This window comes from Oncorhynchus keta, chromosome 30 (assembly GCF_023373465.1).
Source record: "Oncorhynchus keta strain PuntledgeMale-10-30-2019 chromosome 30, Oket_V2, whole genome shotgun sequence".
In the NCBI taxonomy this organism is placed as follows: domain Eukaryota; kingdom Metazoa; phylum Chordata; class Actinopteri; order Salmoniformes; family Salmonidae; genus Oncorhynchus; species Oncorhynchus keta.
In genome coordinates, this window is record NC_068450.1 from 50069090 (window position 1) to 50091156 (window position 22067).

The following is a 22067-nucleotide window of genomic DNA, read 5'->3' on the forward strand; positions in this document are numbered from 1 at the left end:
CACCCTGTTCCAGCGGCTGTAGGAAAAGACTACGTGGTGAGAAATTATTGAACAAATTTTTGATAAATCTTTAATACAGAGTAAACATTTTACAAAGAATACACTTACAGCAACCCATTCATCCATAGCCTAAGAAACATACTCTCTATTAGGAAAAAATGCACAATAATACTTTAGCTTAAACAATACATAAAAAAAGAGCCTCTAGATTAGAGTATGACAACTACATTTGATATGCACTGGGCATATTCAGGTGAGCAGGGGTCCATCTCAACGGTCACAATTCAATTAGTGTTTCCGAGTTCAGAGCTATTGAGCTATTGAGTTCAGAGCTATTGAGCCAACATATGCAGCATTTATCGTGAAGGCAGTCTGCGAAAATAGGAACATCGCCTTTTAAATTGCAATCATAGCACTGAATCGACCCTGCACTGTTCTGAAAACAATATAGTGGATGGCCTGTATTCAAAATGGAGATGAAGCAATCCATAAGGTTTGTGATCTCTGGCGTTTTTCGGGATGTCTCCTGGTCTGACAAACACTGCAAAAAAACAATTTCTCCGTCTTAAAACAGACGGATTATGATGTGGATTTAAAAAAAAATACCTGTATTCTAATTAGCCCCTGTGTTAGTCTATGTAATTTTGGGCTCCAGAGTGGTGCAGCATCTCTGCTAGAGGTGTCACTACAGACCCTGGTTCGATTCCAGGCTGTGTCCCATAGGGCGGCGCACAATTGGCCCTGCGTCTTTAGGGTTTGGCCGGGTTAGACCATGTTCTTAACAGTCCCATAGCGAGGTGCCAATTGTGCGCCGCCCTATGGGGCTCCCAGTCATGGCCGGATGTGATACAGCCTGGATTTGAACCAGGGACTGTAGTAATGTCTCTTGCAGTGCCTTGTGCCACTACGGAGCCCTAATGTGATTGCTCCCTTGTGTTCACATCAATGCTTAGCCAATAGCCATCAGAAAATATGTACAGTATATTACACTCAGATGCCATGTTCAAGTCTTTGGTAACATACGATTTAGGTAGTTAATGTTTTGGCCAGTAGAGGGGGAAGTGAGCATGTGTGGCCACCAGAGGGGAGTACCATGTGACTAATATAATAGGCTTGCATTGAGGGCCCAGGTACAGCAAAACAGGAGGAATAAATGGCCTCTACGTAGAGTTGTCTGCCCCTCCTTGCTATCCATCCACAAGGGTGAGGAGAGCAGGGTTGGTCAGTCCCCCAAAAAGTAATTATTCTTAGAGCTATTCATTTGGGTCGAATAAAACTACTCCAGTGTTGTCATGGTGCTAGTGTCTGTGTAGTATCTTTTAGGGGGTTGTTGAGAGCCTCACAGCATGAAAGACTGGGTGTGTTTGAAGTCCGCAGGCTGAGAGAGAAAAAAACAGTAGCATATTTTCATTCGGTCAGAAATACTGCAGTTCAGCTCTTTCTCTTTTCGTTATTAGTAACCATTGGGGGAATTTTACTTACTACTATTTCCAAGATAATTCTATTAGAATTTATCATATTGTCTTTTAATATGGTTTGAAAATGTTATGTGTAAGCGGTAATGCTTAAGTCAACATTTCCTGTGAATATAATACCATGAATACAACCAACAACAGAAAATCGGAGAAAAACTCACATGTTGGGGCGGCGGGCTGTAGTTGGCATTAGTCCTGGAAGACAGAGGCATTTATAAATATACTAGATTGTTTGACACAGTGGAGGGAGCGAGAGGGAGGGAGTTTACTAAATGTGATGCAGCTGTGGTCTCAGAAAAAACATTGGGCTCGATCAAAGAACCCCACTAAATCAAACACAGTCCTATGGAGCGTAAAGGGCAACCCTTTCTGTAAAGGACTCCTGGGAACACAAGAACACACAAGCATAGTATGTACTTCTATGTAAAGTCCTGTTCATTGTCTACATTTAAATCTATTACTCTGTGGGTCAGACTCACTTGTCTTCAGTTCTATGGAGGTTCTGGCTGCTGATGTGGGCCACACCATGACACTGAGGGATCCAAAAGGACCTGGGGGGTAAAAGTTGAGTGAGGGAGTGTTGAGGTTCACACACCATGCTCAGGGTTAATAACACGACCACACGGAGGGGGTAAGCTAATCACAATTCAGCCGGGAGGGGAGTTTATTAGCAGCCAGGGTTCACTTGAAAAATAGATATCAATCACAATGTGACTTCCCTAGATGAAACAGTGATTCATTATTATTATTTGTAATTAATAAAAAATAATCATGATAGTATTCTTAGTCATCAAACTGGCCTAATCTAGAGTCAGTCAGTCAAAATAACAAAGCTATTTTTTCTAACTGGGTCATGAAACACCTGTTAGTGTCTCTCTGTTAGAAGAGACAGGCTTGCACCGCTGGGCTCAATCACACCTGTCACTCTACTGAACTTTCTCAGCACTTTAAAACGTACACACCTCTATTAGTCAGTGGTAGTTACACAGCAATGCAGAATTATTCAGTGTCAGGGTGTCTACACTGTATTTTAATAATTGTTATTGGGATTAAGGAGACAAGCTCTTACCTTCCTTTGTGTCCTGGAGATGGACAGAAATGAAGAGGAGAGTGGAGACAAAGTAAGAGGAAGTGAGCACAAAAACTTTCACTAGAAAATTGTATTTACTAACTGACAGTCAGACAGACACATATTGTATGTACATGGACAGACAGGGAAAGGAACAGACAGACTCACTTCTGAAGTAGCCATTACGGTGTGCATAGTACCCTCCGAAGCCACAAACGGCGATGACCAGACAGATGACCACCACCGCAGCAACGACCCCTGCCATGTTTACATCCTCTGAAAGAGTGGAGAGTTAGAGAGTCATACTAGTTGGTTTCAATACTAAGGACACCTCAAATAACATTTCTATAGAAGCAGATGATATGTAACCAACCCTCAAGCCAGTATCTGCGATCTGATTCATTTGTTTTGTTCCTTCTCTGGCTACAGAATCAATTGGAATAAGAGTGAATTAATGCCTGTTTGAGTGCAGGACCCTTCTTGGTTAAAACATCTCCCATTTGAGATTTCTTCCGAAAAATTCACCTACCCAGGGATTGAAATGACAAAACTGTAATCTTCCCTATTTAAAGCTAAAAACCCTGTCATGTTTTGGCTCGATGACACATCCTTTTGGCTTGACGTGGAGCATGAGGATTGCTACCCCTACTCCATTGGTGCAGTAATGATGTCCCTTATATGCCTTGGGAAATCACTTTATATACACAAACCCATTGCACATCTGTATTTGGAAACAGGTTAAGGTACACTTTGACCTCAGAACAATGTCATTCCTGCTCCCAATAGTGAGGAATCCTTCCTTTGGGAAAAGGGGAAAAGTTAGGATCCATGCCATAAGGGATCTGTACCTAGTGGGGGCCTTTGCCTCCTTTGAACAACTGAGAGAAAAGTATGACCTTAAGAATACCCTTTTCAGATATTTGTGTAAATGTGTTGCTTCTGTCCCTTTCCTCGCCCTAACCTGGGCTCGAACCAGGGACCATCTGAACACATCAACAAGTCACCCTTGAAGCATCGTTACCAATCACTCCACAAAAGCCACATCCCGGTTAACCTTCTGGGGGTTATTCAAGAGGTCTTTTCCTTTTTGTTTTTGTTGCTTGTCGTAAGTGAGGGTTTTTTCTTTCATGACTGTTTTTGATGATTCCATTTGTTTTAGTGTTTTCCTGTATGCAACAAAGAAGGTTAGAATACCAATTGTACAGTTGTATGCCTACACTTCACATTACAAATCATTAAAATCCAGACAGAAAATATTATTACAAATCATTAAAATCCAGACAGAAAATATTTACACAAGAAGCAATCTAATATCACACACAGTCAAAACTCTCCGTCGTTTAGTTCACCATTCTGCGATTCTCACTGTTAATAAACATCAGACGTTTCAACACAACGGCACAACAAAATGACAAAACAACCATAAATACATTGATTTATATTGACATCATAAAAAGTGGCACTATTCACTGCACCTTTCCCTAACCTTAAAAATCAACCATATTCATTTTCACATTAAAACAATCTATTCATTGCACATCATACCTATCATTAAAATAAATACATCTGACCAGCAGTAGGGGGCGCAAGGGGCAGTGGACTTGTTTCTCTTACTTAGACAACCTTGTCCAAATAAACCTTTTCCTTATTTTTCAAGCTATTTCTACTTTTTCTTTGCTTGATCTCCAGATTCCATAGAAAAATGCCTGTATCGAAAAACATGCTCCTCACAGTACTGTTTACTCTTGGGATTTTACAAGACATAACACTAGCCCTGGTATTGTAACTGTGTTGGTTATAGACCATATCAATGTGGTTTGAAGCACGAGAGTCACACTAGTTTGTAGAAAGAAAAAACTACACTCATATGAACAACAATCATTCTTATAATTACACACACACATGCACACCCACCTATCTTCATGTGTTTAGCCTCACACATCTTGGACTGCCCCACTTTGTTTGATGCCAGACAGCTGTACTGTCCCGTGTCGCCTCTCGCCACCGTCTTAAACTCCTGCCAGAGGAGAGGGAAAGAGACAGATGGAGAGCTCAGCAGAAATAAAAAGAGGAAGGAAGATGATATGATGCACAGAACCTGTACAGTATTTTTGGCAATTGGTCTAAATTTTACTAATGTGCTTCCAAACTAAGGGTCTATATGGGTTGATGTCTGACCAAAGGGAAGTGACCTATATCAGCATATTGATTGCAGCACTCGCGCTGGCAATACACTGGATCACTGCTACTCTAACTTCCGTGATGCATACAAGGCCCTCCCCGGCCCTTCTTTCAGCAAATCTGACAAGGACTCCATTTTGCTCCTCCCTTCCCATAGGCAGAAAATCAAACAGGATATACCCGTGACAAGGACTATTCAACGCTGGTCTGACCAATCAGAATCCACGCTTCAAGATTGTTTTGAACATGCGGACTGGGACATGTTCCAATTAGCCTCAGAGAATAATATACATTTCTATGCTGATTCAGTGAGTGAGTTTATAAGGTAGTGCATAGGAGATGGTGTACCCACTGTGACTATTAAAATCTACCCGAACCAGAAACCGTAGATGGTGGCATTCGGGCAAAACTGAAAGCACGATCCACCGCATTTAAACATGGAAAGGTGACTGGGAATATGGCCGAATACAAAATAGTGTAGTTATTTCCTCCGCAAGGCAATCAAACAAGCGAAATGTCAGTATAGAGACAAAGTGGAGTTCCAATTCAACAGCTCAGATACAAGACGTATATGGCAGGGTCTACAGACAATCACGGACTACAAAAAGAAAACCAGCCATGTCAAGGACACGGATGTCTTGCTTCCAGACAAACTAAACACCTTCTTTGCCCGCTTTGAGGACAATACAGTGCCAATGACACGGCCCGCTACCAAGGACTGTGGGTTCTTCTTCTCCGTGGCCAATGTGAGTAAGACATTTAAACGTGTTAAGCATCGCAAGGCTGCCGGCCCAGACGGCATCCCTAGCCGCGTCCACAGAGCATGCGCAGACCAGCTGACTGATGTGTTTACGGACATATTCAGTTTCTCCCTATCCCAGTCTGCTGTCCCCGCATGCTTCAAGATGTCCACCATTGTTCCTGTGTCCCAAGAAGGCAAAGGTAACTGAAATAAATTACTATAACCCCGTAGCACTCACTTCTGATATCATGAAGTGCTATGAGAGACTAGTCAAGGATCATATCACCTCCACCTTACCTGTCACCCTTGATCCACTTCAATTTTCACACCGCCCCAATAGGTCCACAGACGATACAATCGCCATCACACTGCCCTATCCCATCTGGACAAGAGGAATACCTATGTAAGAATGCTGTTCATTGACTATAGCTCAGCATTCAACACCATAGTACCCTCCAAGCTCATCATTAAGCTTGAGGCCCTGGGTCTCAACCCCGCCCTGTGCAATTGGGTCCTGGACTTCCAGACGGGCCGCCCTTAAGTGGTGAAGGTAGGAAACAACATCTCCACTTCGCTGATCCTCAACACTGGGGCCCCACAAGGGTGCGTGCTCAGCTCCCTCCTGTACTCCCTGTTCACCCATGACTGTGTGGCCATGCACATCGCCAACATCAAGTTTGCAGATGACACAACAGTAGTAGGCTTGATCACCAACAACGATGAGACAGCATATAGGGAGGAGGAGAGGGCACTCGGAGTGTGGTGTCAGGAAAACAACCTCTCACTCAGCATCAACAAAACAAAGGAGATGATTGTGGACTTCAGGAAACAGTGGAGGGAGCACACCTCTATCCACATCGACGGGACAGCAGTGGAGAACGTGGAAAGTTCCTTGGCGTACACATCACGGACAAACTGAAATGGTCCACCTACACAGACAGTGTGGTGAAGAAGGCACAACAACAGCGTCTCTTCAACCTCAGGAGGCTGAATAAATTTGGCTTCTCACCTAAAACTTTTACAGATGCAGAATTAAGAGCATCCTGTCGGGCTGTATCAGCGCCTGGTACGGCAACTGCACCGCCCACAACCGCAGGGCTCTCCTGAGGGTGGTGCGGTCTGCAAAACGCATCATCCGGGGCAAACTACCCGCACTCCACAACACCTACAGCATCCGATGTCACAGGAAGGCCAAAAAAGATAATCAAGGACAACAACCACCCAAGCCACTGCCTGTTCACCCTGCTAACATCCAGAAGGCGAGGTCAGTACAGGTGCATCTGAGACCAAAAAATTGCTTCTATCTCAAGGCCATCATACTGTTAAACAGTCATCACTAACACAGATAGGCTGATGCCCACATACAGACTTGAAATCATTGGCAACTTTAATAAATTGATCACTAGTCACTTTAATAATGCCACTTCAATAATATTTACGTACATATCTTGCAATACTCATCCCATATGTTTATACTGTATTTTATACCATCTATTACATCTTGCCTATGCCGCTCGGTCATTGCTCATCTATATATTTACAGTTGAAGTCGGAAGTTTACATACACCTTAGCCAAATACATTTAAACTTCCTGATATTTAATCCAAGTAAAAATTATGTTAGGATCACCACTTTATTGTAAGAATGTGAAATGTCAGAATAATAGCAGAGAAAATTATTAATTTCAGCTTTTATTTTTTATTTAGTTTCAGGGAGCCTTCCACAAGATTCCCACAATAATTTGGGTGAATTTTGGCCCACTTCATCCTGACAAAGCTAGTGTAACTGAGTCATGTTTGTGGGCCTCCTTGCTCGCAAATGCTTTTTCAGTTCTGCCCACAAATATTCTATAGGATTGAGGTCAGGGCTTTGTGATGGCCACTCCAATACCTTGACTTTGTTGTCCTTAAGCCATTTTGTCAAAACTTTGAAAGTATGCTTGGGGTCATTGTCCATTTGGAGGACCCATTTGTGACCAGGCTTTAACTTCCTGACTGATGTCTTGAGATGTTGCTTCAATATATCCACGTTATTTCCCCCCCTCATGATGCCATCTATTTTTTGAAGTGCACCAGTCCCTCCTGCAGCAAAGCACCCCCACAACATGATGCTGCCACCCCTGTACTTCATGGTTGGGATGGTGTTCTTCGGCTAGCAAGCCTCCCCTTTTTCCTCCAAACATAACGATGGTCATTATGGCCAAACAGTTCTATTTTTGTTTCATCAGACCAGAGGACATTTCTCCAAAAAGTACGATCTTTCTCCCCATGTGCAGCTGCAAACCATAGTCTGGCTTTTTTATGGCGGTTTTGGAGCAGTGGCTTCTTCCTTGCTGAGCGGCCTTTCAGTTTATGTCAATATAGGACTTGTTTTACTGTGGATATAGATACTTTTGTACCTGTTTCCTCCAACATCTTCACAAGGTCCTTTGCTGTTGTACTGGGATTGATTTTCACCTTTCGCACATAAATATGTTAATCTCTAGGAGACAGAAAGCATCTCCTTCCTGAGCGGTATGTAACGGCTGCTTGGTTCCATGGTGTTTATACTTGTAGACTATTGTCTGTACAGATATACGTGGTACCTTCAGGCGTTTGGAAATTGCTCCCAAGGATGAACCAGACTTGTGAAGGTCTACAATAATTTTTCGGTGGTCTTGGCTGATTTCTTTAGATTTTCCGATGATGTCAAGCAAAGAGGCACTGAGTTTGAGGTAGGCCTTGAAATACATCCACAGGTACACCTCCAATTGACTCAAATCATGTCAATTAGCCTATTAGAAGCTTCTAAACCATGACATCATTTTCTGGAATTTCCCAAGATGTTTAAAAGGCACAGTCAACTTAGTGTATGTAACACTTCTGACCCACTGGAATTATGATACAGTGAATTGTAAGTGAAATAATCTGTCTGTAAACAATTGTTGGAAAAATGACTTGTGTCATGCACAAAGGAGATGTCCTAACCGACTTGCCAAAACTATAGTTTGTTAACAAGAAATTGTGGAGTGGTTGAAAAACAAGTTTTAATGACTCCAACCTGTGTATGTAAACTTCCGACATCAACTGTATATGTAAAAAAAAATCTAATTCCATCCCTTTACTTAGATTTGTGTGTATTAGGTAGTTGTTGTGGAATTGTTAGAATACTTGTTAGATATTGCTGCACTGTCGGAACTAGAAGCACAAGCATTTCGCTACACATCTGCTAACCATGTGTATGTGACCAATACAATTTGATTTGATGTGAGGTAGCCACTGTTGGTCTGAACTGTAGCCAAGGTTTCAGTGTCCTACTGAGGTTTATATGATCATATACTGTGCTAGCGGTTGGTTATACTTCCATGTATTGGAGTCTTTTTTGGAGGCATGCTACATCGGATACATAACTTACAGTATACGGAACGTGAGGTGCTCCTAATAATCTCAATGAAACTTGGGCGTAAGTGGGTGAAGGGAAGTAGGTGAAGTTCTACTTTGGTTCTATTTTCAAGATTTTTTCCCGCAGCTCACAATAGGAAAAGGAAAAAGAAGCTTGCACGTTGCTCTCGTTGGCCAAAAGTTACACTTCCAGTATAGCAGGCAAAAAAAACTACTATTTTCTTGACGCCCTAGTGTGGCTCCTCTGTAACACACAGTCAGTAGGTGTGTGGCTGGGCACTCGTTCTGTCAAATTCAAATTGCTTTACTGGCACATACAGTGCATTTGGAAAGAATTCAGACCCCTTTTTCCACATTTGGTTATGTTACAGCCTTATTCTTTCTTCATAAATCTACACACAATACCCCATAATGACAGAGCAAAAACAGCTTTTTAGAAATGTTTTGTTTGCAAAGTTATTTAAAAAAAATGGAAATATCACATTTCAAGTATTCAGACCCTTTACTCAGTACTTTGTTGAAGCACCTTTGGCAGTGACTACAGCCTAGAGTCTTCTTGGGTATGACACTACACACTTGGCACAGCTGTATTTGGGGAGTTTCTCCCATTCTTCTCTGCAGATCCTCTCAAGCTCTGTCAGGTTGATGATTGTGGATTACAGGAGAAGGAGGACTGAGCATGCCCCCATTGTCATCAACGGGGCTATAGTGGAGGAGATTGAGAGCTTCAGGTTCCTTGGTGTCCACATCAACAAACTATCATGGACCAAACATACCAAGACAGTCGTGAATTTTTATTCATTTTTTTATTTAACCTTTATTTAACTAGGCAAGTCAGAGGGCACAACAAAGCCTATTCCCCCTCAGGAGACTGAAAAGATTTGGCATGGGTCCTCAGATCCTGCACCATCGAGAGCATCCTGACTGGTTCCGTCACTGCCTGGTATGGCAACTGCTCGGCCTCCGACCACAAGGCACTACAGAGGGTAGTACATCACTGGGGCCAAGCTTCCTGCCATCCAGGACCTCTATACCAGGCGGTGTCAGAGGAAGGACCTAGAAATTGTCAAAGACTCCAGCCACCTAGTCATAGACTGTTCTCTCTGCTGCCGCACGGCAAGCGGTACCGGAGCGCCAGGTCGAGGTCCAAAAGGCTTCTTAACAGCTTCTACCCCCAAGCCATAAGACTCCTGAACAGCTCTGTTTATGATCTATGCATAGTCACTTTAACTCTACCTACATGTACATATTACTTAAATTACCTCGACTAACATTGACTCTGTACCGGTACCGCCTGTATATAGCCTCGCTATTGTTATTTTACTGCTGCTCTTTAATTACTTGTTACTTTTATTTTTTTACTTAATTAACACTTATTTTTTCTTAAAACTGCATTGTTGGTTAAGGGCTTGTAAGTAGGCATTTCAATGTAAGGTCTACACCTGTTGTATTTGGTGCATGTGACAAATACCATTTGATTTGATTTGTATGGGGATAGTCACTGCACAACTATTTTTCAGATCTCTTCAGAGATGTTAGATCAGGTTCAAGTCCGGGCTCTGGCTGGGCCACTCAAGGATATTCAGAGACTCGTCCCGAAGCCACTCCTCTGTTGTCTTGGCTGTGTCATTAGGGTCATTGTTCTGTTGGAAGGTGAACCTTCGCCCCAGTCTGAGGTCCTGAGCACTCTGGAGCAGGTTTTCATCAATGATCTCTCTGTACTTTGCTCTGTTCATCTTTCCCTCGATCCTGACTAGTCTCCCAGTCCCTGCTGCTGAAAAACATCCCCACAGCATGATGCTGCCACCCCATGCCTCACCGTAGCAATGGTGCCAGGTTTCCTTGAGATGTGTTTCTTGGCATTCAATCCAAAGAGTTCAATCTTGGTTTCATCAGACCAGAGAATCTTGTTTCTCATGGTCAGAGTCTTTAGGTGCCTTTTGGCAAACTCCAAGTGGGCTGTGGTGCCTTTTACTGAGGATTGTTTTCTGTCTGGCCACTCTACCATAAAGGCTTGATTGGTGGAGTACTGCAGAGATGATTGTCTTTCTGAAAGGTTCTCCCATCTCCACAGAGGAACTCTGGAGCTCTGTCAGAGTGACCATCGGGTTCTTGGTCACCTCCCTGACCAAGGCCCTTCTCCCCGATTGCTCAGTTTGGCCAGGGGGCCAGCTTTAGGTGTGTGCCTGTCTAATAATTTCCAATCAATTGAATTTACCACAGGTGGACTCCATTCAAGTTGTAGAAACATCTCAAGGATGATCAATGGAAACAGGATGCACCTGAGCTCAATTTCGAGTCTCATAGAAAAGGGTCTGAATACTTATATAAATAAGGTATTTCTGTTTTTAATTTATAATACATTTGCAAACATTTCTGAACAACCTGTTTTCACTTTGTAATTATGGGATAATGTGTGTAGATTGATTTTCCATTTTAGAATAAAGCTGTACCGTAACTAAATGTGGAAAAAGGAAGGGGTCTGAAGTATTTGAATGCACTGTACATTGAGTAAATTGTGCCAAAGCATCAATGGTACGACTGTATATACACTACACTGTTCTTAAAAAGTATCTCACCAGTATGCCGGTGAATGGGTTGAGGTGGTAGGTGGCGTTGGCCATGCGGGAGGGGGTCAGCAGCTTGTCGTCTTTGTACCAGGAGTAGGTGGCTGGGGGGATGCTCTGCTGGTCCAAACAGCGCAGCTGCACCATAGAGCCCGTCAGGGCCGAGCTGGGGATCTCACAGGATGGGGTGTGAGGGGGAACTGTGGGGAGGGTACAGCCACAATGTCAGCAGGGTTAAGGGGGTGCACAAACGGCATGTCTGAGACAACACACAGACACACTCAGTCAGACAGACGGTATGGTACCCACCCAAGACTGTGAGGGTAATGTTAGTCTCCCCAAGGGTGATGGTGTCATGAGGGGCAGTGATCTCACAGCGGTATTCACCCGCGTCTTTCTGGGTCACCCTCTGTAGGGTCACCGTTGCCCCGTTGATCCTTGCACGCCCCGCAAAGGCTCCTGGGAGAGTGGAAACCGGTCAACACAGAGAAGAGGGGGATGTGGAGATGTGGTTTCTTAAGGACAAATGTTCTACTTAAACTAACATCAACCATCTGGTAACTTCTGATACAAATGTCTTTGTAATGTTCATCACATCCTGCTTTATGTTGACGAAGCTCTTAAAATGAATTTCCCTCGTGAGGAAGTAAATGAAATCGGAGTCTGAAGATGGGCTCTGGACAGGGGTTAAAACAGACAGAAAGAGAACGATGGAAGAGAATGTGCCAGGACAGCCAATCACCTCTGAATTGTCCCTCATAGTAAACAAATGATACATCTGTTCCTTTCTTCTTCCACTCGATTCGAGGATTCGGTTCCTTCTCGGTCCGAAAACCACAGCTCAGAACCGCATCAGAGTTCTCACGGACCTCCACCTTGGGTGTGGTTGTTGAAACGGTAACAGGGACAATGGGAAGGCCTGAGGGATAGAGAGAGAAAGAGGTGCCACATATGGGGTTGTGGGGAAAGGGTTGTAAGATGGAGGACAAGTTATGAACAAGTTAACGCAGTGATAACTGATTAGAATTGCTTTATAGCTGATTCATGAACAAGTTTATAATCTGTTATAAACCAGTTATATTCAGTTATGATGAACCAGTTGTAAATGTTGTATGAACCAATTATATCTGTTATGAACCAGTTTTTCCTCTGGACCAGATTGGTGGTCCAGAGGCTGATTGTTTGGTTGGCTGATTGTTTGGTTGGCTGACTGGGTGTGTCTGTTTGTGTGCATCTGTGCCTGTATGTGTGTGTCTCCAGTTGAACATGTGCATCTTGACAGGAACAGGAAATAGGAGCAGTCCTTCCTGTCGTTTGATTGCTGCAGGGGTCAAGATTATTGTTTTGTCATCCTGTTGCTATCCACAGGTCGCCCGGGTAACGCCCATCCATTGAGGGAGGAGTACGTGTTGCATGTGCATATGTATGTGTGTGTGGGTGTGTGGGGGGGGGTTAACTGAACCACAGATTGGTACAATAATTTTATGTACCACACACGCACACTGAATATTTGGGTTGTTCCATGAAAAGACTGCCTTTCGCGTCCCTTTTGACATTTTAAGTAGAAATTGTGCACCAATATTGAATTTTAAAAGCCTGTTATATTAAATGAAGAGCCTTTTAATATATACTGTACCACATGGAGAAAAATCAGGCAGTTGAAGTCGGAAGTTTACATACACCTTAGCCAAATACATTTAAACTCAGTTTTTCACAATTCCTGACATTTAATCATAGTAAAGATTCCCTGTCTTAGGTCAGTTAGGATCACCACTTTATTTTAAGAATGTGAAATGTCAGAATAATAGTAGAGAGAATTATTAATTTCAGCTTTTATTTCTTTCATCACATTCCCAGTGGGTCAGAAGTCTACATACACTCAATTAGTATTTGGTAGCATTGCCTTTAAATTGTTTAACTTGGGTCAAACATTTCAGGTAGCCTTTCACAAGCTACCCACAATAAATTGGGTACATTTTTGCCCATTCCTCCTGACAGAGCTGGTGTAACTGAATCAGGTTTGTAGGCCTCCTTGTAGCCTTTTTCAGTTCTGCCCACCAATATTCTATATGATTAAGGTCAGGGCTTTGTGATGGTCACTCCAATACCTTGACTTTGTTGTCCTTAAGCCATTTTGTCACAACTTTGAAAGTATGCTTGGGGTCATTCTCAATTTGGTCTTCCACACTCCAATGACAATGTGACCAAGCTTTAACTGACCAAGCTTTAACTTCCTGACTGATGTCTTGAGATGTTGCTTCAATATATCCACATAATTTTCCAACCTCATGAAGCCATCTATTTTGTGCACCAGACCCTCCTGCAGCAAAACACCCCACAACATGATGCTGCCACCCCCGTGCTTCACGGTTGGGATGGTGTTCTTCGGCTCCACCTTTTTCCTCCATGTAAACATTGAACATTAGTGTAAAAGCAGGTGAGCTGGTTTTACTCTTTTTGGTAATTTTCTGGTGTTTTGTGGTGGAAAACTGAGCGGGTCAAGCATAACATGTCAACTGTTACCCATTGATAGACCGGCTAGAAATGTTACACAGACAATGTCCTGTGTAACTGTGTGCTATCCTTTGGGTACTGATAAAAACTTAATGTTAAGTGACGTCAGAGCTCCAGACCGTCCACACTAGTCGCTGCTCTTCCTAGGTTTTGGCCTTTCTAGGGAGTTTTTCCTAGCCACCGTGCTTTTACACCTGCATTGTTTGCTGTTTGGGGTTTTAGGCTGGGTTTCTGTACAGCACTTTGAGATATCAGCTGATGTACGAAGGGCTATATAAATAAATTTGATTTGATTTGATTTGATTTGCTCAATTCCATCATAAATCGTTAAGTTCAAATTGGCTAGCTTTACACAGATACATATTTAACACACCCAGACAAACACATTTATTTTGTGTTGTGTTTGTATAGGCCAACATACATTTTTCCTTCCATTGTTTCAGTAAATACTGAGATGTATTCAGATAACACACTTATTCACACACATGCTCAACTAGATAACTGTAATGACATCTGTATCACTGCATAACCTACTAATACTATATTCCGCACAATTAATTAAATACAGACAATTTCTGTCCCGCAAAGCACAAGGCTATTTGTCATGGCCCAATGCTGGTAAACGTCACATCGAAAGACCTAAAAAGCACCCAGTCTACACCAGTGGTTTCCAACCTTTTTCGGTCACTGTACCACTAACTGAATTTTGCTCTGCCTGAGTACCCCCCCTCTTGTACATTTTACCAGTAAGCCTACACTCATGAGTCTTATCAAGGCCAAGTACCCATGGTCGGGAACCCACTGGTCTACCCTGTACTTAACTGAGGTCAACAAACAAATGAGCCATTCACTGCTAGCTTCCTGTTTAGTTAGCCTCTGTTTGTTACACTACTTCCTTTGGTTCTATTAGTGGACCAGAGGGGGGCGTCCTAACCAATTCTCCTGGTCTCCTGCTTTCCCCACGGAAGGGCATCCCATTCCCCCACGGTCTACATGCCAAATGGCATCCCATTCCCTACATAGTGGTGAAAAGTAGTACACTATATAGGGAATAGAGACGCAAACCGGGTCTACGTGGAAGAATGGAGGCCAAAGTGAGACAAGGTCATTGGAGAGGCACAGGAAGTAATAATGCATTTACAGGTCCTCTCAGGGTGAAGGTGGCCATCTTAAATGGCCATGAAAGCAGAGCAAAAGATGTGAAACAAAACGTAAACAACTTCCTCGCTGAAAAACAATGAACAATGAAGCATACTCAATTTCATTTCAATCTAGTCGATTCACAGGAAATAAACGGAAAAACGGAATGTGCCCTCCCTCATTGATTTTGAATTCTCATTCTGAATCTTATTTATGAGTATTTAGGCAATTAGGTCTACATAGGCCTACACATTATCAGTGGCAGAGTGCTTGCTCTATTACGTTTGATGTGCATAAGTATTGTATGAATTCAAACTGCAGGTTTATGTTGCCTATTCACATTGTCCTTCAGAATGTTTGAGTACAGTAGATGGTAAAAGTGCAGCCTTGTGTATTTTGTCCCTCCCTGCTTGCTGTCTGTGTTACATGTGAGTATGTGTAACATTGTTATCACTGCAGCTGTGTGCCTCTCATCCCTCCCTCTTTCTCTCTGAGGAGGAGCATTGTCTCTCCCTGGCTGGATGGACAAAGAGAGAAAGGGAGAGAGAGACAGAGGATAAGGGAGAGAGACAGACAGAGAGGATGAGATGTGGAGGGAGATATGAAGAAATAGACCGAGAGAGATAACGAGAGTTTTATTCTATATTACCAGGATCCATCATTAGCATCCCTGGGTTAAAGAAACTGCCACCTTGAGGAGGGTCTCCTTGAGATAACACAGACGTGATAACAACCCTGACATAATGCCTACACTTTCTCTGTCTGCTGAATGGTGACCTGTCCCTCTCTGAACCCTATGAGCTATTGTGCCTGGGACCGACCAGGGTTGGGGTCAATTCAAATTGAAGTCAGTCAATTCAGGAAGAAAACTAAAACTACAATTCAAGAATTTAAAAATGGGAATTTATTTTAAATGGAAAATGAGACCCCAAACCGGGGACACACAAGCACAACTGGGTTCGAACACGGTTCTCCTGCAAGCCCCCTGCAGATAGTATTTAAAACGATTATTATAAGCTACAACTGAGCACTAAATCTGAGCTAGGAGCATTTCATACGATAGACATCTAAGAGGACATCGATTTCCAGACAGAGAGGGATCTAGAGAGACAAACAGAGAGAGTGGGAGTGTGTGTGTGTGTGTGTGTTTTCCTAGGAGAACAAAGCCCCTCTGTATCTTTGTAACCCTGCACTGCTCTGACAGGAACAGCTGTGCCAGTCAGGGTTGGTGGTGGCGGTGCTTGCAAAATGTCTGCATCCGAAATTGCACCACAATGTTTAAGACTTAAAACAAGCCTCACCTAATCTACAGGACAGAACACAGCCCAATCAAGTCTGAAGCAAACTATTCCAAACAGTTCCAAACAATAAATCAGCAGACATCAACAGTTGGGCAGACCTGAATGCAGCCCCTCCCCTGGCATCTCACTGACATCATGGAATCGTCCCAAATGGCACCCTTTGTAGTGCACTACTTTTGACCCGAGCACTATGTGCCCTGATAAAAAAAAGTAGTGCACTATAAAGGGAATAGGGTGCTATTTGGGATGGAACCACATGATGACCTGCTGTTATCAAAGTTGGTGGTACCCACCCTTGGGTTGCCCACATCCCAATTAGACTGGCCTGTTTCCAACAATAACTTAAGGCCACATTAGTGGTCCATATCTGTTTTCTGTAGTTGCATGTAGTCCAATATCATTGCAATAACACGCACGCACACACAGTGAGGAAGGCGTATGGAGTGTGCTCTTGGACATGATGCATTTACTGTATATGAAAGACCGGCGACGTTGGAAAACTTTAGTACAGGTCATATGTTTCTCCAGAAACGAAGATGATTAAGTAATAAATTAATTCAATTGCAACCGAATCAAGTGCTGGCCCCTTTGTTGTGTGTATGTGACCAGAAGCATCAACATGATATAGTGATCTTGCAGTTCATAGTAAGATAACAATAATCATGTTTTTTTTAATTAGGTGCTTTATCAATATTTTATATCTAAAATGACTTATATATATCTATAATGGCTTATTTTTTCTAAAGATACAAAAGCGATAGGGATGATGGTAATTTAATGATCAAGAATACCAATACAGCTCAACTCTACATGTAACATGCATTACACACACGCGCAAGCACGCAAACAAACAAACACACACGAATTACTCGTTGACGAGTAGTCAAATGCAAGTTTACTTACATTGCATCAGTAGAATGACAAGGGGCAAAAACAGTGGCGCTTTCTCCATCCTGAATTCCTGCTGTTCAAAAGTCTGTCCTTTCTCGAAAGATGAGCTACTCTTGAGCGTCAACCTGTTCCCGCACTTGTCCACAACTCCAGAATCTCGTCACTCCTTTGGGGAAATTATGTTACAAAACTCCGTAGTATTTCCTGAGCAGTTAGGCAGCGCGCGGGCGGTTCGGAAGTTACAATTTCGGACTTTCTGTAAACTATTACACTAGCCGCAGGGCATACTGCTGCCCTCTATCACTGTAGACGGGCTCTCTGCAATCTTACTGTTGTGGTAGGGATGGAGGGTTGGTGGTGGTGCGAGAAAGCGAGTTGGTGGGGAGCTCCTTGAGAAGGAATGTAGAGAGCGAAACGCGGTGTCCAAGACGCGCACTACATTTGTCCATCGTACGCAATGCGCCACCAATGGCCAACTGCACTGATGACACAGTTTTTTTCTGTGAGTATGTGTCATAGGCTCAGCACTTAAATCCTATCTTCCCAGTGCCCACAGGCATAACACCATGCTATTTACTTTGATACATTTTGATGAATTACTATAAAAGAGGACCACCACGAAGGGTATAGGAAGCGACACCTGTTGCCAGGTGTGATTGTCGGACAATTGTCGAACTCGGACAATGCTTTCAGATAGAGGGAAGAAACGGCGCACAATGGTACCCTTATAATTAGTTGGCCCTTGCTAATTATTTCATTATAACGTCCTTCAAAGTATTTCCGCAGTCCCTTAGGGCATTTGCGTGTATTCATGGATGCCAAGGGAATTTTATTAACGAATAAAATGCATACAATTAGTTTGTATCTATCGTCTCTCTGTGATTCATAATTGTCCTTCAATTCGCAAGAGGCTGAATGTCTCACAGGAGAAAACTTCCGAACGAGCGAAACAGCGTCCCTCTGTTTCTCTATGTGTAGGAGGGCTACATGATGCTGTCTGGTCCAAACGAGTATGACATTGTTGCCGCCCGTAGGATTGAAGGCAACGGAAGCCAGAAAGCATCCGGCCTCCCTTGATAAAAAAAGCATACAAAATGTGCCAATCAGCGTTGAGCTAAACTGAACGAGATCGACTGTGTGGCACACCAACAAAAAAAAGTGTAAAAGGGAAGCCAGTTTGGAGTTTGTTATCACTCCTATCAAATCCTATTGAGAGCATACTTAAATTACATAAAAAATTGAATTGTTGCATGTCGTGGTTGTACTCCTGTGGCCAGCTAGATAGCTAAAATGGTCCCTTTCCTTAATTAGCCATGGATGGAGATAGGGATTTGGACTTGTGGTTTTACATAATTATTCGTCTTGGTCAATGATTATAATGGCGATTATGATCCAACTATTCATTCATACATTTTTGTGCCCCTGGCCTGAGAGGATGGAAGTTCAATATCTAGCTAGGTGTAGAAGGCTAATGTTAACTAGTTAATGTTGCCCATGCATGGAAGTTAGGCTATCGAGCAAGCATTTTAGCCAGGTAGACAAGAATACAAAATAAAAGCATGTACTGTATGACAGAGTGATAGGCCATTTCGTCAACATGAGAGGATGGTAATTTCTCTAGTAGGGCGAGTCAAAAAAAATCTACTTGTACGAACGCACAGAAAGAAATCAAAACCATGGACAGCCACATATTTGGCTTACATCGATTGGACTAAATTGTTTTTAGTATCTTTAAGTCGTCATTGTATTCGACTAAGCAGAGGTGATTTGATGATGTTGAAATGGTTGTAGAATAGTGGAGGCAGCTCCTGTTTTCTTTGCAACTTGTGGTAACTCTGTGGTTCTAAATCAATAGTTGTTTAGTGATCCGAAAATGTTGGAAACGTTACCTTGCTTGACCATGCTGTAGGTCATGTAATTGTGTGTTTCTACATGCAATATGCTGGACAGAGGTTGCTATCTGGTTTTGTGTTAAAAACAAAAAAAAGGTGTGGCTGAATTTATTTTGCCACCATTTTCTTGTTGTCTCGACCTTTAGGCCTATATATCACGGTCCCAAAACATATGAATTAACAGGTTAAAGAGCAAAATACGCAATTATCATAACACATAGGGGAGGGGAGGGGGCATGCGTCCCCAGTGATTTTACCCACGCTACGCTTAGGGATTTCAGATTTTAACTTTGTTTGGGTGTGGAATAATTGATTGTGAATGCTTCTTTTTAATGCCTATAGACCTATACAAAATCATATTTAGAAAACAGTCTAAGCTATATTTTACAAAGGAATATAGGCCTATCCCATCGTTAGTTGATTCAAATATTGAATTGATATTAGATTACATAGCCCAGGAAGAATCTACTTTTTGTGGACAAAAACATTTAGGCTACATTTTGATGCATTTCTCTGGATAATATCCATGGTGTGGAATTCCAGGCACCAATTCAAACATCTCAATTGGTGAGAGGTGGGGGGACTGTAATTTGTCCATGGGTGTGTCTCCCATACTGTCGCTGGGTGTCGGGTGGGGCTGGCTGTTTGAGTGGGGATGACAGCTGTGCAATGGGTAACCTCTCGATCTGCTTCACGGAACTGTGGATATGAAATGTCCCATCACTATTGTTGAGACTCTAGACATCATAGATCAAGATGAATTATGCAGCATCACATATGCATACATTGTTATATTTATACTATATCACAGTTTCAGTTTGAGGAATATACTGTAACTGTTGACATGTACTGTTTTTACAGTTACTGTATATGATAACACTTTTTCTTCATCTCAAACGGAACCCTATTCCCTATATAGTACACTACTTTTGACCAGAGCCCAATGTACCCTGGCCAAAAGTAGTGGACTAAAATAGGGAGCCATTTGGGACAAAAAACATGTCAACTACTCTGATCCGGTAATCTGTGACAGCTCATGCCCACTTTCACTCACACACACACACACACACACACACACACACACACACACACACACACACACACACACACACACACACACACACACACACACACACACACACACACACACACACACACACACACACACACACACACACACACACACACACACACACACCTGTCCCAAAGCAACAGACACAACAGCCGCTCTGCCCCTGACGGTCGAGCAGCACAAACACGTCTTTGTGTGTTAGCAAACTGCTGACCACTCAATACACACACTTTGCACACATACCGTCAGCTGAGCAGTTAATTAAAGGCCACAGAGGGGTGTGTTAGTGTAAGGCTTTAACATGCTCGAGCATGGCACGGACCACAGCTTTCATTCCACACAGAAGACAGATGGCTATATCACACACTACAGGTCACCAATTCATTTGACTTGGGTTTCAAATCCCCGGCAAGCATGAAAGATTAAGGAACAGTAAACTGGGCTGTGCTGTGGCAACCGAGTAGGTTCTGTCCCTCACTGGGCGCAAACCAGTTACGTTCTGCACTACAAGACTTTGATTCCATATCAGCTATTATGTACAGATCTAGGATCAGCTTCCCCTACCGCAATCCTAACCTTAACCATTAGTGGGGGAAATGCAAAACTGACCCAAGATCAGCAACTTCATTCTACACCACATCAGCTACACTGTCATAAACCAATAACCCGCTTAATTTTCAGCAAACATTTAGTATACAGAGGAGAGGGGATGATTTCCATACCTTATACATTTTGTACACATTTATTTCACAAATATTACAAATACATATATAATGACAAGGTTATAGTCATAATCCTTGTTGTGCGGTAGGGGGAGGAGACTGTTATTGACACCCTTGATAAAGAGGTAGGTGTCAAAGTTATTGACACCCTTAAAGATTCTTATGAATAAAGTAGTCAAAGTTAAGTAATTGGTCCCATTTTCCAAGCACGCAATGACTACATCAAGCTTGTGACTCTACAAACTTGTTGGATGCATTTGCAGTTCGTTTTGGTGTTTTGGTTGTGTTTCAGATGATTTTCTGCCCAATAGAATTGAATGGTAAATAATTCATTTTGGACTCACTCTTTTTGTTAATGAGAATAGAATATGTTTTTAAACACTTCTACAATAATGTGATGGCTACCATGATGACGGATATTCCTGAATGAATCGTGAATAATGATGACTGAGAGGATCAAAGATCATACCCCCAAGACATTCTTAACCTCCTCTGTTACTGGCAATGGTGAGAGGTTAGCATGTGTTGGGCATATCATTTTTATAACCCTCTAACTTTCTCAGTCATATCATTATTCATGATTCATTCAAGATTATTCGTAATGATGGTAGTATTCAACATTAATGTAGAAGTGTTTAGAAACATTCTATTCTTATTTATAATAAATCTGACTCCAAAGTTACATAATACATTATCAACCATTCATTTCTAATGGACAAAAATAATCTGAAACACAACCAAAACAAACTGCAAATGCATCCAACAAGTTCATAGAGTCACAAGCTTGATGTAGTCATTGCTTGCTAGGAATATGTGATCAAAAACTAAACTTTTGACTTCTTTATTTATACAAATCTTTAAAAGGTGTCAATAATTTTAAGCCCTACCTTTTTAAGAAGCAAAATCTGTGGGCAATTGTATTAGTTTCTTTTAGCATACAATATAGCTGAGTATATGAAGTATTTATTTTCTACGGTCATTATTTGGGCTCCCGAGTGGCACAGCAGTCTAAGGCACTGCATCTCAGTGCAAGACTTGTCACTACAGTCCCTGGTTCACATCCGGCCGTGATTTGGAGTCCTATAGGTTGGACACTATTGGAGCAGGGTGGTCTGGGTCTG

General features: G+C 42.4%; 1 protein-coding gene across 1 annotated transcript; it reads right to left on the reverse strand.

Annotated features, from left to right (window-relative positions):
• Nucleotides 1-44: 44 nt before the first annotated feature.
• LOC118363663 (junctional adhesion molecule 2A-like) lies at nucleotides 45-18219 on the reverse strand. The gene is made up of 10 exons (XM_035744752.2): nucleotides 17273-18219; nucleotides 12157-12333; nucleotides 11724-11873; nucleotides 11427-11614; nucleotides 4459-4561; nucleotides 2713-2820; nucleotides 2545-2557; nucleotides 1955-2026; nucleotides 1637-1670; nucleotides 45-1378 (listed from the first exon to the last, which is right to left on the reverse strand). The coding sequence occupies exons 1-10, from the start codon at nucleotides 17319-17321 to the stop codon at nucleotides 1340-1342; spliced, it is 933 nt and encodes a 310-aa protein (XP_035600645.1). The 5' UTR covers nucleotides 17322-18219; the 3' UTR covers nucleotides 45-1339.
• Between the last annotated feature and the right edge of the window lie 3848 nt (nucleotides 18220-22067).

Coding starts and splice junctions, on each gene's coding strand:
- LOC118363663 (XM_035744752.2), bottom strand. CDS start 17,321: ATGGAGAAAGCGCCACTGTTTTTGCCCCTTGTCATTCTACTGATGCAA. Junction 1,671..1,954: donor CTCCATAGAACTGAAGACAA/GTGAGTCTGACC, acceptor TCTGTCTTCCAG/GACTAATGCCAACTACAGCC. Junction 1,379..1,636: donor ACAGCCCGCCGCCCCAACAT/GTGAGTTTTTCT, acceptor TTTCTCTCTCAG/CCTGCGGACTTCAAACACAC.